Source organism: Callionymus lyra, chromosome 12 (genome assembly GCF_982586985.1).
Source record: "Callionymus lyra chromosome 12, fCalLyr1.hap1.1, whole genome shotgun sequence".
Classification (NCBI taxonomy): domain Eukaryota; kingdom Metazoa; phylum Chordata; class Actinopteri; order Syngnathiformes; family Callionymidae; genus Callionymus; species Callionymus lyra.
The window spans coordinates 3,643,078-3,660,679 of NC_141829.1; the positions used below are offsets into that span (position 1 = coordinate 3,643,078).

A 17,602-nucleotide genomic window follows, 5' to 3' on the forward strand; every position below is an offset into this window, starting at 1 on the left:
TACATGAAGCTTTCAAGTTTTAACCTGCAAGGATTCGTAGTATTGATCTACAAGGTTCTGTGGTATTACTCCACAAGGACTTGCAGTATTACTCCATGAGGCTCCAAAGTGTTATTTATGTAAATATGATTGTGTATATATTATATAGCGCAGATTTATCTTTTATTCTATTTAGATTTTCTTTCTCGTTTTTATTTCTGGGTGTTTTTATTTCTCTTGCTGTTGTTAAACCGAATTTCCCCTCGCGGGACTAATAAAGCTTTTCTGATTCTGATTCTGAGTATTACCCTGCAAGTCTTCGTAGTTTTACTCCGCAAGGATTTGTAGTATTACTCTGCAAGTCTTCGAAGTTTTACTCCGCAAGGATTTGTAGTATTACTGTGCAAGGATTCGTAGTTTTACTCCGCAAGGATTTGTAGTATTACTGTGCAAGGATTCGTAGTTTTACTCCGCAAGGATTCATACAATTAATCTGTGAGTCTCGGAAGTATTACTCCACGAGGCTCTGTAGTTTTACTCTGCAAGGATTCATAGTATTGCTCCATTAGGCTCCATAGTTTTGCTCCACAAGCTTTGTAGTATTCATTTGCAATGCTTCGTAGTATTACTCCAGGCTCTGTAGTATTAATCTGCAAGGATTCGTAGTATTACTCTGCGAGGCTCGGTAGCATTTCTCCATGAGGCCCCACAGTATTACTCCGCGATGCTTCTTAGTATTACTCCGTGAGCCTCCGTGGTAATACTCTGCACTGCTCAGTATTTCTCTAAAAGGCTTTTTAGTTTTACTCTGCAAGACTTTGTAGTTTTAGACTGAAATTTTTGTAGTATTACTCTAAGAGGATCCGTAGTATTATTCCGTGTGGCTTCATGGTTTTACTCTTCAAGGCCTCGAGTATTCTCTGTAGTATTGCTAAAAAGGCTCTGTGGTATTAATCCGTGCGTCTTTGTACTAATAAAGAAGTGTAGTTTTAAAAGTTGGTAAAAGAAAAATGGCAAGAAACATTTCTTTCCAACTCTAGTCTTTCATGAATGATGTCAGTTACAAAGATCACTTGTGCGACTAGAAAGTATTTATGGTCTGTTAATGGACTCTGACTTCCTGCTCCTGTGATGTGTCGACAGTGGAAGTGAAAGCTCGGTGCGAAGGATCCACTCGGGTCAACTACCTGCGTAAGGGCTGGCGGTGCTGCTGGGGTCCAGACCGATGCTCTGCAGGTAACTATGGCAGCGTTCTTTGTGCTCCTCCAGCGACGCTCGCTGCTTGTAGCTTCGCCCACAGTAGTTGCACTTGTGTGGTTTGCCAACTGCAAGTGAAGGCAGTTAAAGGAAAGAATATTAGTTCCATTCCCTGATGTGCCGCGAGAGTGGGCAGCACAAAACGATATGAAAGTGCAGGTGTTTGCATCGTCGTAGAGTCAGACTTGAAGACACAGAACTGAAGAACACGATGACACACACGGAAAGATGGAATGAGTTCTTTAAGAAAAACCATATCGTAAAAAATGTCATGGAGAGTCAGAATGTATGACGTGAAGTAGAAAATATAACAAATAGATTTTCAGCTGCTGATGTATCACGATACAGTGTCTTCATTTCAACCACTAGATGTCGCTCTTTGCTTTATACTCTTTGGCTCTGATTTTACTGATTCAATGACATTCAATTCCAACTGAGAGCGACATCTAGTGGTCTATCAAAGTGAAGACACTGTATCATGAAACATCATCAGCTGCTTCATGAAGGTCAACACGTACGGTTTTGTTTTATACATGAAAACAATTCCTGGTTAACTTAAAAATGTATTCAAAATACATAAATAAATGGTTCTTAAGTCTTTCTTACACTTTATGTTGACATAAAAAAACAGAAATAAAGAGATTTTTTGCAAAAGTTTTAAAAAACAAAAACAGAAAAAAATATCACATGGTTTTAACTATTCAAACCATTTGTTCAGAATTTAGTTAAGAGTATTCAGTGAAAATTCCTGAGAAATAAAATGAACATTTTAGATTTTAATATCAATACTTCATTGTTACATATCAATTGAGCAGTTTCTTGTTCACATGTTTAATAAACACATTAAGTTCACAAGTAAGTAAGTAAGTAAATCATTTATATTTATAGCGCTTTTCCAGACCAGGGTCACAAAGCGCTTAAACAATCAAAACAATACTCAATAAAATATAAACTTAAAATGATAAGATAAAACTGAGTGTCTAGATAAAATTAAATGAAACGATATTTACCGATATTTAAACCAGTATTTCACTCATTAACATTCGTTTTCTACCAATGATTCTCTCGTCCCAGCTACCTAGGGCAACACACAGACACACACAACCAATTGACACAAACTGACTGTAAATACAGATCATTTTGATTTTTAAATCAACCTCTGTATGTTTTAGGACTGTGGGAGGAAATCGGAGTGACCGGGGTAAACCCAACAAACTCAACAACAGACTTCAAGCAGGAAGCGAACCAGCAACCTTTCTACCCACGACTCCACCAGTCGTCTGGTTCTGTCGTCACAAAGATTGAAGCGTACAAATTATTTTAACTCGATTACATTAAAAATCTTCTTCTGTTTCACTTTGAGGTTTTCTTCCTCGTCGTCGACCTCGACCTTTGGCGGGTCAGACGACACGAGGGCGAACTTCGTGGAATCATGAGTCAGTTTCGACCGACGTGAGTCAGACGACGACGGTCGTGTTGCCTTCAATGACACTCAGGAAAATGTGAGCAACAGCTGTTCCTAATATCACTGGAACTTCTTCAATGACCCACTTTCATACTGTTCGTGGGTGGCCCGGGGGCCATTTGCAGACCTCTAGCGGATTTCCCGCGGCCCTCAGTTTTTCCATTACACTACGAAAAAATAAATCTAGTATCGTTTATAGTAAAAACTGTCGTATTAGATTTGCTTTGAGTCACAATCGACTAAGAAAATGGTCTTATTTCAAGACGTAGACGACAAAAACGAGAAATTGATTGTAAACCGTTTTTTTTTTTTTAATTGTATGAGAAATGTATTAAATAAATGATTCTTGTTCTTAGACTTTTTTTTAAAATCCTTTCAATCCATGATCAACCTGTTTTGCTGAACATCTGGGTTTCGATCAGATCCCAGGCCTTTCAAAATAAAATAAAAAATCATAATTTTTCACTAATTTCCACTAGTTAACGCCCTTTTTTTGTTGTTGAGTAAACTTGACTGGAAAGAACCTCTTTTTTATTTAGTTTTTCCTTCATGTTCAGCTTCAGTCTTAGTTAAACTCTGCAGAAAACACAAAATATGGATCTTATAATCCATGTGTTTGTGTCGTTAAGACTATTGTAACAGTTTGTTTTCATGTCTAAACAAGAAGGATCGTCTCGCCTGCAGTTCATACAAAACTCTGCAGCCAGAATTCTGAGCCGCTCTAGTAGAAGAACTCACATTTCTCCTTCAAACTCTTCACTGGCTGCCAGTTTCTTTCAGGATCATTTTAAAATTCTGGTTCTTACTTTCAGATCTATTCATGGTCAGACCTTCCATCAGTGATCTGATCCAGACTTACACCCCAGCTCGGGCTCTGAGGTCTGTGGATCAGAATCTACTGATGGTTCCTGAACTTCAGGACCAGAGGAGAGAAATCCTTCCAGACTGTTGCTCCTAAGCTTTGGAACCATCTCTGTGTTTGATGATCTACTGACTCCTTCAAGAAACATCTGTGTTTGTTGATCTACTGACTCCTTCAAGAAACATCTGTGTTTGATGATCTACTGACTCCTTCAAGAAACATCTGTGTTTGATGATCTACTGACTCCTTCAAGAAACATCTGTGTTTGATGATCTACTGACTCCTTCAAGAAACATCTGTGTTTGATGATCTACTGACTCCTTCAAGAAACATCTGTGTTTGATGATCTACTGACTCCTTCAAGAAACATCTGTGTTTGATAATCTACTGACTCCTTCAAGAAACATCTGTGTTTGATGATCTACTGACTCCTTCAAGAAACATCTGTGTTTGATGATCTACTGACTCCTTCAAGAAACATCTGTGTTTGATGATCTACTGACTCCTTCAAGAAACATCTGTGTTTGATGATCTACTGACTCCTTCAAGAAACATCTGTGTTTGATGATCTACTGACTCCTTCAAGAAACATCTGTGTTTGATGATCTACTGACTCCTTCAAGAAACATCTGTGTTTGATGATCTACTGACTCCTTCAAGAAACATCTGTGTTTGATGATCTACTGACTCCATCAAGAAACATCTGTGTTTGATGATCTACTGACTCCTTCAAGAAACATCTGTGTTTGATGATCTACTGACTCCTTCAAGAAACATGTGTGTTTGATGATCTACTGACTCCTTCAAGAAACATCTGTGTTTGATGATCTACTGACTCCTTCAAGAAACATCTGTGTTTGATGATCTACTGACTCCTTCAAGAAACATCTGTGTTTGATGATCTACTGACTCCTTCAAGAAACATCTCAAGACACTTTGATTTGAGCTTTTCCTTGATTCTCTGAGACTCTTGTGTTTGTCTCGATGTTATCATTATAATTTCTATGCATTTCTAACTGTTTATTGCTTTTGATTGTTCAAGTGCTTTACAAATAACTAGCACTTACTTACAAAAGCTAACACGGCAACAATGAACAGACCAGCTAAAACCAAATCATTTTCAGACAGTTTTTACTGTCAAATGTACACTTTAATTTAATCAAAATGTAAGACTTTCGATGCTAAATTAGCAAAAATCCATTGTAGCAAAAAACCTGATAAAAAGCTACAGTTTATCTTAGTAAGTAAGTAAGTAATATTTATTTATATAGCGCTTTTCGAGACCAGGGTCACAAAGCGCTTAAACAATCAAAACAATACTCAAAAAAGTACATACTTTAAAGATCAAGATAATACTGAGAACAACACAGGAGTTCGAGAAATTCAAGGAAAAGCCTGAACAAATAGAAACGTCTTAAGATGTTTCTTAAAGGAGTCAGTAGATCATCAAGAGCAAAGAGAGAGAAGATCGTTCCAAAGCTTAGGAGCAACAGCCTGAAAAGATTTCTCTCCTCTGGTCCTGAGTCGTGTGCGTGGAACCATAAGTAGATTCTGATCCACAGACCTCAGAGCCCGAGCTGGGGTGTAAGGCTGGATCAGATCAGTGATGTAAGGAGGAGCCTGACCATACTGTCCATGTCCATACTATGTCACAATAGAAACCGATAGAAGGTTCGACACTTTTCAAGAAAACCACAAAATCAAAATAAATCAAAAAGTATTTAATAAACTGAAATCAATAACAAATTAAACAACAAATTCCAGAACTACTGAGAAGGGCTAATAATGTCAAAGATTCCATAAGATAAAGTTGAATTTAAGTTAAGTAAGATAAGAAATATTGTGTGATCGTATGATACTTATAGTGTTGGAACAGTGAACTTTAATTGTTGTGTCTTCTCTGTTGTTCACTTACAATTTGTCTTGATCTTTTAAGTATATATTTTAACTGTATATTGTTTTGTTTTTTTTAAGCGCTTTGTGACCCTGGTCTAGAAAAGCGCTCTAGAAATATGACTTACTTAATGACTAACTTACAAGTCAATAGCAAGAATCAAGACACGTTGATTTCTCGTCCAGCGGTTCATTTCTCTTCATCACTTCATGTCCTTCGTCCTCCTTCACTTCACTCTCGCCAAACTGCCGATCCGGCGCCGCCGCCCACACACACACACTGGTTATTATTTTTCATATTTAGCTCGGCGCCCACACGTGACCTCGTGCAGATGTTAGACGGGTCTCGAGAATCCACCCTTCAGCTGCTATTCTTATTCATGCAGATGCTCAGACTCGCACTCAGACTCGCTCCAGTGGTCTGGTCTGCAGCAACATGTGGAGAACGTGATTAATATTTCCATCTCGCTAAAGAGAGAAGCTTCTCCGTCCTGCGGCTTCAGGTACGAACCCTAAATACCTGAGGATCGTCAACACGTTGTTTTCAATCAGCCTCCGGCTCATTCTGTGATTCTACATTTTTAAGATAAATGCTGTTTTTTCTGTGGTTCAATAGATTCACAGGATAAATGTTGATGCTTTTAGTTTCTCGAGGAAATCCACAAGAAGGTCGCAGAGGCAGCGAAGAGGCCCGGAATCCTCAGACGCCAGAGAATCTTCCTGATCTTCCCTGAGACACAATTAAACTCATGGTAGATGTAGATGTAGATGTAGATGTAGATGTAGATGAAGATGAAGATGAAGATGAAGATGAAGATGTAGATGTAGATGTAGATGTAGATGTAGATGTAGATGTAGATGTAGATGAAGATGTAGATGAAGATGAAGATGTAGATGAAGATGTAGATGTAGATGTAGATGTAGATGTAGATGAAGATGTAGATGTAGATGTAGATGTAGATGTAGATGTAGATGTAGATGTAGATGAAGATGTAGATGTAGATGTAGATGTAGATGTAGATGAAGATGTAGATGTAGATGTAGATGTAGATGAAGATGTAGATGTAGATGTAGATGTAGATGTAGATGTAGATGTAGATGTAGATGAAGATGTAGATGTAGATGAAGATGTAGATGTAGATGTAGATGTAGATGTAGATGAAGATGAAGATGTAGATGTAGATGTAGATGTAGATGAAGATGTAGATGTAGATGTAGATGTAGATGTAGATGTAGATGTAGATGAAGATGTACATGTAGATGTAGATGTAGATGTAGATGTAGATGTAGATGTAGATGTAGATGAAGATGAAGATGAAGATGAAGATGAAGATGTAGATGTAGATGTAGATGTAGATGTAGATGTAGATGTAGATGTAGATGAAGATGTAGATGTAGATGTAGATGTAGATGTAGATGTAGATGTAGATGAAGATGTAGATGTAGATGTAGATGAAGATGTAGATGAAGATGTAGATGTAGATGTAGATGTAGATGTAGATGTAGATGAAGATGTAGATGTAGATGTAGATGAAGATGAAGATGTAGATGTAGATGTAGATGTAGATGTAGATGAAGATGTAGATGTAGATGTAGATGTAGATGTAGATGTAGATGTAGATGTAGATGAAGATGTACATGTAGATGTAGATGTAGATGTAGATGTAGATGTAGATGTAGATGTAGATGAAGATGAAGATGAAGATGAAGATGAAGATGTAGATGTAGATGTAGATGTAGATGTAGATGTAGATGTAGATGTAGATGAAGATGTAGATGTAGATGTAGATGTAGATGTAGATGTAGATGTAGATGTAGATGTAGATGAAGATGAAGATGAAGATGAAGATGTAGATGTAGATGTAGATGTAGATGTAGATGTAGATGAAGATGTAGATGTAGATGTAGATGTAGATGTAGATGTAGATGTAGATGAAGATGTAGATGAAGATATAGATATAGATATAGATATAGATATGGATATAGATTTATATAAATATATATATCTACAATGAGGTTTATGATACATATGTACAAATAAATATAGATATAGATATAGATATAGATATAGATTTATATAAATATATATATCTACAATGAGGTTTATGATAGATATGTACAAATATATATAGATATATAGATATATAGATATAGATATAGATATAGATTTAGATATAGATGTGGATGTGGATGTAGATGTTGATTTATAGAAAGAGATATATCTATATATTTTTTACATATATATATATATATATATATATATATATATATATATATATATATACAGAAAACTGAATTTTACATATTTATATATACAGTATATATAAATATGTAAAATTAATTTTTTTTGTAAAGATATATATTTATCTTTTTATTTATTTATATAAATGTATCTATATCTATAGATATAGATATATTTATATATCTACATATATATAGAGAGAGAGATATTTATATATCTATATATAGAGAGAGATATCTATATCTATATCGATCTAAATGTATATACTATGTAAAACTCAGTTTTGTGTGAAGGTAGAAAAACGACGTCATATAGTGTATATAATGATAAATACTACGATACAAGTACATAACATCGACAACATGACCAGCAACAGCGACAATAGTCTCTGACCTTGAATTCCCTTTGAAACATTGAAAGATACAGAAGCCGACGAGAACAAATCCTCCATTTTGAAGCACTGAGCTGAGAGACAGTAATACATGAAGCCATAAGAGGCTCGTTACGTTTAAATAAAACACAGAATACTTTGATAAAATGACGAAGCCTTTGATCGTCAGTGACGTTGTTGCTGCTCAGATCTATCGTCCTTTGATAGAATCAATCAACATCTTCAGAGTACTTTATGACCATTGATTTCTCTTCAACGTGTTATTTGAGTACTTTTTTATAGTAAAAACTTCTGTCTAAATAGTTTTCAATCGTTACCTGATGAGAAAAGAACATTTTTCAAGATATTTTAAGACAAAATTAGACACAAAAAAAAAATAAAAAAATCTTCCAATAGTTTAAAGAAAAAAGATTTATTTTCCTTATTTTAGATGTTAAACTCATTTTTAACAAGAACTTCAGGCATGTTTTTAATCCTTCTTTTTAAATATATATACTGTATTCTTTAAATACTTGTCAGACATTCTTCAGGCATGTTTTTTTAATCCTTTTTTTTATATATATTCTGAATTCTATAAATCAGATGAATGTAAATAACCTTTTAGACAAATGAGAAAAATAACTTAAATACTTTTTTACTTGAAATACAAAATAAACCTAGAGCTTGGATTCAAATGTATCAAAACACATTGTTATTTATTCAGAGAACGTTAAATAAACACATATTAAAATTGTACAAATCAAGATGTTCTCAGTGTCACTGAGCTTTTTGTGTTCGTAAATGTGTTTCAAGAGTTTTTAAAATGTGTTTCAAGAGTTTTTAAAATGTGTTTCAAGAGTTTTTAAAATGTGTTTCAAGAGTTTTTAAAATGTGTTTCATGAGTTTTTATAATGTATTTCAAGAGTTTTTAAAATGTGTTTCATGAGTTTTTAAAATGTGTTTCATGAGTTTTTAAAATGTATTTCAAGAGTTCGTAAATGTGTTTCAATAGTTTGTAAATGTGTTTCAAGAGTTAGTAAATGTGTTTTAAGAGTTTTTAAAATGTGTTTCAAGAGTTTTGAAAATGTGTTTCAAGAGTTTTGAAAATGTATTTCAAGAGTTTGTAAATGTGTTTCAATAGTTTGTAAATGTGTTTCAAGAGTTAGTAAATGTGTTTCAAGAGTTTTTAAAATGTATTTCAAGAGTTCGTAAATGTGTTTCAATAGTTCGTAAATGTGTTTCAAGAGTTCGTAAATGTGTTTCAATAGTTAGTAAATGTGTTTCAAGAGTTTTTAAAATGTATTTCAAGAGTTTTTAAAATGTGTTTCAAGAGTTTTTAAAATGTGTTTCAAGAGTTCGTAAATGTGTTTCAATAGTTTGTAAATGTGTTTCAAGAGTTCGTAAATGTGTTTCAAGAGTTTTTAAAATGTGTTTCAAGAGTTCGTAAATGTGTTTCAAGAGTTTGTAAATGTGTTTCAAGAGTTAGTAAATGTGTTTCAAGAGTTAGTAAATGTGTTTCAAGAGTTAGTAAATGTGTTTCAAGAGTTCGTAAATGTGTTTCAAGAGTTTTGAAAATGTATTTCAAGAGTTTTGAAAATGTATTTCAAGAGTTTGTAAATGTGTTTCAAGAGTTAGTAAATGTGTTTCAAGAGTTAGTAAATGTGTTTCAAGAGTTTTTAAAATGTATTTCAAGAGTTCGTAAATGTGTTTCAATAGTTTGTAAATGTGTTTCAAGAGTTCGTAAATGTGTTTCAAGAGTTTTTAAAATGTGTTTCAAGAGTTCGTAAATGTGTTTCAATAGTTAGTAAATGTGTTTCAAGAGTTTTTAAAATGTATTTCAAGAGTTTTTAAAATGTGTTTCAAGAGTTTTTAAAATGTGTTTCAAGAGTTTTTAAAATGTGTTTCAAGAGTTTGTAAATGTGTTTCAAGAGTTCGTAAATGTGTTTCAAGAGTTTGTAAATGTGTTTCAAGAGTTAGTAAATGTGTTTCAAGAGTTAGTAAATGTGTTTCAAGAGTTAGTAAATGTGTTTCAAGAGTTCGTAAATGTGTTTCAAGAGTTTTGAAAATGTATTTCAAGAGTTTTGAAAATGTATTTCAAGAGTTTGTAAATGTGTTTCAAGAGTTAGTAAATGTGTTTCAAGAGTTAGTAAATGTGTTTCAAGAGTTTTTAAAATGTATTTCAAGAGTTCGTAAATGTGTTTCAATAGTTTGTAAATGTGTTTCAAGAGTTCGTAAATGTGTTTCAAGAGTTTTTAAAATGTGTTTCAAGAGTTAGTAAATGTGTTTCAAGAGTTAGTAAATGTGTTTCAAGAGTTCGTAAATGTGTTTCAAGAGTTAGTAAATGTGTTTCAAGAGTTAGTAAATGTGTTTCAAGAGTTAGTAAATGTGTTTCAAGAGTTTGTAAATGTGTTTCAAGAGTTAGTAAATGTGTTTCAAGAGTTAGTAAATGTGTTTCAAGAGTTAGTAAATGTGTTTCAAGAGTTTGTAAATGTGTCTTCAAAGCTAGTTTTTAAACTCTTTAAACTTAAATAGTTTCTCGTGTCTGTTGGTTGAAGATAAAGAAGCTTTTATTTTGAAGTTCTTAATGTCGCTCCATGAAATGTGTCCCTCGTGGATCAGAGTTTCAAGAGTCGTGTGAAACACCGAAGTCACCTGGTCAGGAGCGAGAAGAACGGCGAGTGAATCCTTCTCACCTGCATGAGTGCGTAAGTGACCCGTCAGAGCGTCGCGGCGGCGACAGGCGTAGCTGCAGAACGGACACTTGAAGGGTTTCTCTCCGGTGTGAAGCTTGATGTGTCGCAGCAGGTTTCCTTTCTGAGTGAAGGAGACGCCGCACTCGTTACACTGGAACGGTCGCTCGCCTGAGGAAGAGCAGTCGCGGGTCAACCACTGATGATACGTCCGTTGTTTATACATTTGTTTTAAAACAGTGTAAATGTGTTACAGAAATGTAAAAAATGTTGGTTTTTTTAAGTTAATAAATGTGTTTTGGAGTTTGAAAATATGTTTTATAGTTTGTAATGTGTGTTAAGAGTTAGTGAATGTGTTTCGTAAGTTAGTAAATGTGTTTCAAAAATTTGTAAATGTGTTATATGATTTTGTAAATGTGTTTCATGAGTTAGTAAATGTGTTTAAAGAGTTTGTGTTTAATGAGTTTGTAAATGTGTTTTAAGAGATTGTAAATGTGTTTCAAGAGTTAGTTAATGTGTTTCAAGAGTTTGTAAATGTGTTTCATGAGTTAGTAAATGTGTTTCATGAGTTTGTAAATGTGTTTCATGAGTTCGTAATTGTGTTACATGAGTTCGTAATTGTGTTTCATGATTAAGTACATGTGTTTCAAGATTTAGAAAATGTGTTTCAAGATTTAGAAAATGTGTTTCAAGAGTTTGTAAATGTCTTTCAAGAGTTTGTAAATTAGTTTCAAGAGTTTGTAAATGTGTTTCAAGAGTTTGTAAATGAGTTTCAAGAGTTTGTAAATGTGTTTCAAGAGTTTGTAAATGTGTTTCAATAGTTTGTAAATGAATTTCAAGAGTTTGTAAATGTGTTTCAAGAGTTTGTAAATGAGTTTCAATAGTTTGTAAATGAGTTTCAATAGTTTGTAAATGAGTTTCAATAGTTTGTAAATGTGTTTCAAGAGTTTGTAAATGAGTTTCAATAGTTTGTAAATGAGTTTCAAGAGTTTGTAAATGTGTTTCAAGAGTTTGTAAATGAGTTTCAATAGTTTGTAAATGAGTTTCATGAGTTTGTAAATGTGTTTCATGAGTTTGTAAATGAGTTTCAAGAGTTAGTAAATGTGTTTCATGAGTTTGTAAATGTGTTTCATGAGTTTGTAAATGAGTTCCAATAGTTTGTAAATGAGTTTCAATAGTTTGTAAATGTGTTTCAAGAGTTTGTAAATGAGTTTCAATAGTTTGTAAATGAGTTTCAAGAGTTTGTAAATGTGTTTCAATAGTTTGTAAATGAGTTTCAATAGTTTGTAAATGTGTTTCAAGAGTTTGTAAATGAGTTTCAATAGTTTGTAAATGAGTTTCAAGAGTTTGTAAATGTGTTTCAAGAGTTTGTAAATGAGTTTCAATAGTTTGTAAATGAGTTTCATGAGTTTGTAAATGTGTTTCACGAGTTTGTAAATGTGTTTCAAAAGTTAGTAAATGTGTTTCATGAGTTTGTAAATGTGTTTCATGAGTTTGTAAATGAGTTTCATGAGTTAGTAAATGTGTTTCATGAGTTTGTAAATGTGTTTCAAGAGTTTGTAAATGAGTTTCATGAGTTAGTAAATGTGTTTCATGAGTTTGTAAATGTGTTTCACGAGTTTGTAAATGAGTTTCACGAGTTTGTAAATGTGTTTCACGAGTTTGTAAATGTGTTTCACGAGTTGTTGTCACTCTTTATAGATACATTTTTAGTTCAAACGCAGAGACTTTGTTCTTCAGACGTATAATTAACTGTTATTACATGAATCATGATATCAGTCGTCGGCGGAAGAAAAGATCGAGAAGGAAGTGATTTTCCTGCCAAATCTTGTGGAAAACGAGCTCCAGCGACAGACCTGGACGTCCTGCTGCTGTCGGTTTGAAACTGGTTGCGGGAGATTCCAGGGATATTTTTTCTGATAATAATTGTGAGCTTTTGTCTCTCAAAGACACGAAACAATATCCACACCCAGCGTCGGGGAAGAAGCTTTGACTCACTTTCTGGAGAAACCAAAGCGACTTTGTCAGGAATGTCGTCTGGATCGTGAAAAGTTTTTTTTAGCATTGGGTTGAAAAAATGATGAAATGTCAGGATATTAAAAGATAAAAACTTGATTTGCTTTTAAACTTTAAAAAATATCGTCCAATAGAAGAAAAAGAATTCATGTTACTTTTGAGATTTTTAAAACTATAAACAAGTAGTTCAGGTGTCGAGTTTATAGGCACTAGTTGTGTAGTTATAACTAGGGAATGTAAAATACACAACTTTTTTTTAGATTTTACAAATTAAAAGCCTTTGATAAGATCAAAGGAAAACATCACAAAGCAATTGTTAAATAATAATTAAAAAAAATGAGATTAAGGAGGTTTTATTTTGAAGTTCACTCCATTAATGTGGCCCTCATGGATCAATGCTTGGACCCCTCTGGTTTGAAGTGTTGCACTTTAAACACAAACACCAAAGGCTTCAAATGTGTTTTTTTTCCAATTAAATTTTCGCTACTTATTAAATAATAATAGAACTTCGGGAACATCTTCTTTTGTCTTTTTTTTAAGTAACTATATATATTGTATTCTTTAAATTCTAGTCAGATCAATGTAACTAATCATTTATACAAATAAGATGAATTACTTCATTGAATTCTACCTAAAATACAAGATCAATTATTTCTTAGATTTAAATTCATAACACATCATGTTATTTATTCAGAATATGTAGAATAAACTATTCTTAAATTGTACTAATAAAGATTTTTAATTGTAGCATAAAGCAAAAGATCAAAGGAGATAACATCAATTTCTGGTTGAAGCTATAGAAGCTTTTATTTTGAAGTCCGTCAAATGTGGCCCTCCTGGATCAAAGTTTAGTTGTAGTTTTAAAATGTTTAAAACACAAACAACAAAGTCATCTAATGTTTCTTTTTAAGTCAAACCTTTTTCTGAAAGAGTTTTAAATGTAACCCAAAGCTTTTTTGTGACCAGATCAAAGGACTTCACATCACAAAGTTAATAAGTGTTGATGCCATTTTTTCACTTATGTTTGTCTTGTCTGTCTGGTCGGAGATAAAGAAGCTTTTATTTTGAAGTTCAAAAACGTGGCCCTCCTGGATTAAAGTCTGAAAACCTCTTTAAAGTAACGAGAGTTTCAAGAATGGGAAGTGAACCCAGTATCTGTTCAAGTGCGTACGAGACAAATGATGTGCATTTTTACCGTTGGGTTGTCGACCTGCTGCGTCGTTGTTCGCGCTGTTGCCTGATTGGTTGTCTTGTCCGTCACCTGGACTCATGGATTTGACCTCCTCCCTGCCGGTCTGGTCAAGACCCGGACTCCTGGTGCTGGACTCCTCGCCGGTCTCCTCCTCTTGCTTGATGGTGAGTTCTTGAGTGGAGATCAGAAGGAAACCACCGATGAATTCAACGTTTTTGTTTTTTTAAAACTGGTGATTTTGTCTGAGTTTAATAAACAGGACCTGTTTGTAAATGTGTTTCAAGAGTTCATAAATGTGATTCATGAGTTGGTGTTTCATGATTTTGTTTTTCATGAGTTTGTAAATGTGTTTCATGAGTTTGTGTTTCATGATTTTTTAAATGTGTTTCATGAGTTTGTGTTTCATGAGTTTGTAAATGTGTTTCATGAGTTTGTGTTTCATGAGTTTGTTAATGTGTTTCACAAGTTCATAAATGTGTTTCAAGAGTCTGCGTTTCATGAGTTTGTAAATGTGTTTCATGAGTTTGTGTTTCATGAGTTTGTAAATGTGATTCAGGAGTTAGTAAATGTGTTTCATGAGTTTGTATTTCATGAGTTTGTAAATGTGTTTCATGAGTTAGTAAATGTGTTTCAAGAGTCTGTGTTTCATGAGTTTGTAAATGTGTTTCATGAGTTTGTGTTTCATGAGTTTGTAAATGTGATTCAGGAGTTAGTAAATGTGTTTCAAGAGTCTGTGTTTCATGAGTTTGTTAATGTGTTTCACAAGTTCATAAATGTGTTTCAAGAGTCTGTGTTTCATGAGTTTGTAAATGTGTTTCATGAGTTTGTGTTTCATGAGTTTGTAAATGTGATTCAGGAGTTAGTAAATGTGTTTCATGAGTTTGTGTTTCATGAGTTTGTTAATGTGTTTCACAAGTTCATAAATGTGTTTCAAGAGTCTGTGTTTCATGAGTTTGTAAATGTGTTTCATGAGTTTGTGTTTCATGAGTTTGTAAATGTGATTCAGGAGTTAGTAAATGTGTTTCAAGAGTCTGTGTTTCATGAGTTTGTTAATGTGTTTCACAAGTTCATAAATGTGTTTCAAGAGTCTGTGTTTCATGAGTTTGTAAATGTGTTTCATGAGTTTGTGTTTCATGAGTTTGTAAATGTGATTCAGGAGTTAGTAAATGTGTTTCATGAGTTTGTATTTCATGAGTTTGTAAATGTGTTTCATGAGTTTGTGTTTCATGAGTTAGTAAATGTGTTTCATGAGTTTGTATTTCATGAGTTAGTAAATGTGTTTCAAGAGTCTGTGTTTCATGAGTTTGTAAATGTGTTTCATGAGTTTGTGTTTCATGAGTTTGTAAATGTGATTCAGGAGTTAGTAAATGTGTTTCATGAGTTTGTGTTTCATGAGTTTGATCATGTGTTTCATGAGTTTGTAAATGTGTTTCATGAGTTTGTAAATGTGTTTCATGAGTTTGTAAATGTGTTTCATGAGTTTGTGTTTCATGAGTTTGATCATGTGTTTCATGAGTTTGTAAATGTGTTTCATGAGTTTGATCATGTGTTTCATGAGTTTGTAAATGTGTTTCATGAGTTTGTGTTTCATGAGTTTGTTAATGTGTTTCATGAGTTTGATCATGTGTTTCATGAGTTTGTAAATGTGTCTGGAGGAGTTTAAAAAACAGGCTCCGAGGTCTAGGGTTGGTCTGCAGGTAACATTGTTGCACGAGGTCGGGATGGACTGACACTTTGACAACAAGAAGATGGAGGGAATGAAAACAGGCTGGTCTGGTTCCTGTTCAGTCTCGGGAGAAGGGAGTGTCGCAGGTCGTGCAGATTAAATCTCCTGAGAAGCTGTGGGAGAACGACTGGAGGTTTGAAGACTCACTTCTTTGAAAGACTTTTAGAAACAAGAGTGTGAGCAACATGGCTGCAGATTTAAACAGAGTTTAAGCTTAAGCTTCGTCACGTGAACGACCAGGAAGTGGATTTTATCTTGAAATTTTCGGTAAATCTTAAAGTAAAAGAAAAAACATGAAAAAGATTCACATCCGTGTTTGAAATTCATTGAAAAAAAATGAACTTGTTAATGTTATTATAAACCTTTTGTTTGTGACCCTGGTCTAGAAAGATCTTTACAAATGACTATTAATTATTTACTTACTTACTTAATGTTTCTGAAAGTCTTTGTTTGAATCAAATTAACTCAAAGTTAAATACATTTATTTCAATTAACTGTGTTAAAATACATGGAATTAAGAAGATTTTATCAAGTTTTTTCAGGATTTATAAATGTTTCATCTTCACTTGTATGGCTTCTACTCGCTGCCGCGTACACACCAGTGACAAACAGAACCAGGACCACCTTTTAAATCCTGGCTCAAGATCAGGTCCATGAAATAAATGAACTTTCAAATGTGTTCGTGTCATAAAACTCTTTGTTAATCCCATGAGATCTGGTCCGAGAACTTTTCAAACCGGACACAATTCTTCAATTAATCATGACTTGATTTGTTCGGACGAAATCATGTGAGCTTTTGGAGGAGGTATGCTTCATCACAGTGCTTTTTCAACACTGCAGAAACTGTTTCCTTCAACTGAGAAAAATCTCTAAATTTAGGAACATGTTGTCACAACATGATCTGGATCTTATAATCCATGTGTTTGAATCTTCTCGTCTGGACTATTGTAACAGTTTGTTTTCATGTCTTAACAAGAAGGATGTGTCTCGCCTGCAGTTGATACAAAACTCTGCAGCGAGAATTCTGAGCTGCTCTAGTAGAAGAACTCACATTTCTCCTTCAAACTCTTCACTGGCTGCCAGTTGATGATCTACTGACTCCTTCAAGAAACATCTGTGTTTGATGATCTACTGACTCCTTCAAGAAACATCTGTGTTTGATGATCTACTGACTCCTTCAAGAAACATCTGTGTTTGATGATCTACTGACTCCTTCAAGAAACATCTGTGTTTGATGATCTACTGACTCCTTCAAGAAACATCTGTGTTTGATGATCTACTGACTCCTTCAAGAAACATCTGTGTTTGATGATCTACTGACTCCTTCAAGAAACATCTGTGTTTGATGATCTACTGACTCCTTCAAGAAACATCTGTGTTTGATGATCTACTGACTCCTTCAAGAAACATCTGTGTTTGATGATCTACTGACTCCTTCAAGAAACATCTGTGTTTGATGATCTACTGACTCCTTCAAGAAACATCTGTGTTTGATGATCTACTGACTCCTTCAAGAAACATCTGTGTTTGATGATCTACTGACTCCTTCAAGAAACATCTGTGTTTGATGATCTACTGACTCCTTCAAGAAACATCTGTGTTTGATGATCTACTGACTCCTTCAAGAAACATCTTAAGACACTTTTATTTGAGCTTTTCCTTGATTCTCTGAAACTCCTGTGTTTCTCTCTGTGTTATCTTGATCTTTTAAGTATATATTTTATTTAGTATTGTTTTGATTGTTTAAGCGCTTTGTGACCCTGGTCTAGAAAAGCGCTCCATAAATACAAATGAATTACTTACTTACTTTTCTAGATATAGTTTGGCAATTGTTCTGGGCGAACAAAAACATTTTATCTAGTGTCTCAAGACTTTAAACTCATTGGCTCGACCCGATGTTTTGTCCATTA

General features: G+C 33.9%; 1 protein-coding gene across 2 annotated transcripts in view; it reads right to left on the reverse strand.

The window, feature by feature from the left end:
• The window catches only part of ikzf2 (IKAROS family zinc finger 2), a 34,519-nt gene that overhangs the window by 5,033 nt on the left and 11,884 nt on the right, over positions 1-17,602 (reverse strand). For both annotated transcript variants that reach the window (XM_087803932.1, XM_087803933.1), the window contains 3 exons: positions 13,970-14,137; positions 10,762-10,929; positions 1,167-1,304 (listed from right to left, as the gene is read on the reverse strand). In XM_087803932.1, the coding sequence (XP_087660058.1) occupies positions 1,167-1,304; positions 10,762-10,929; positions 13,970-14,137 (474 nt within the window). The remainder of the gene's footprint in view (positions 1-1,166; positions 1,305-10,761; positions 10,930-13,969; positions 14,138-17,602) is intronic.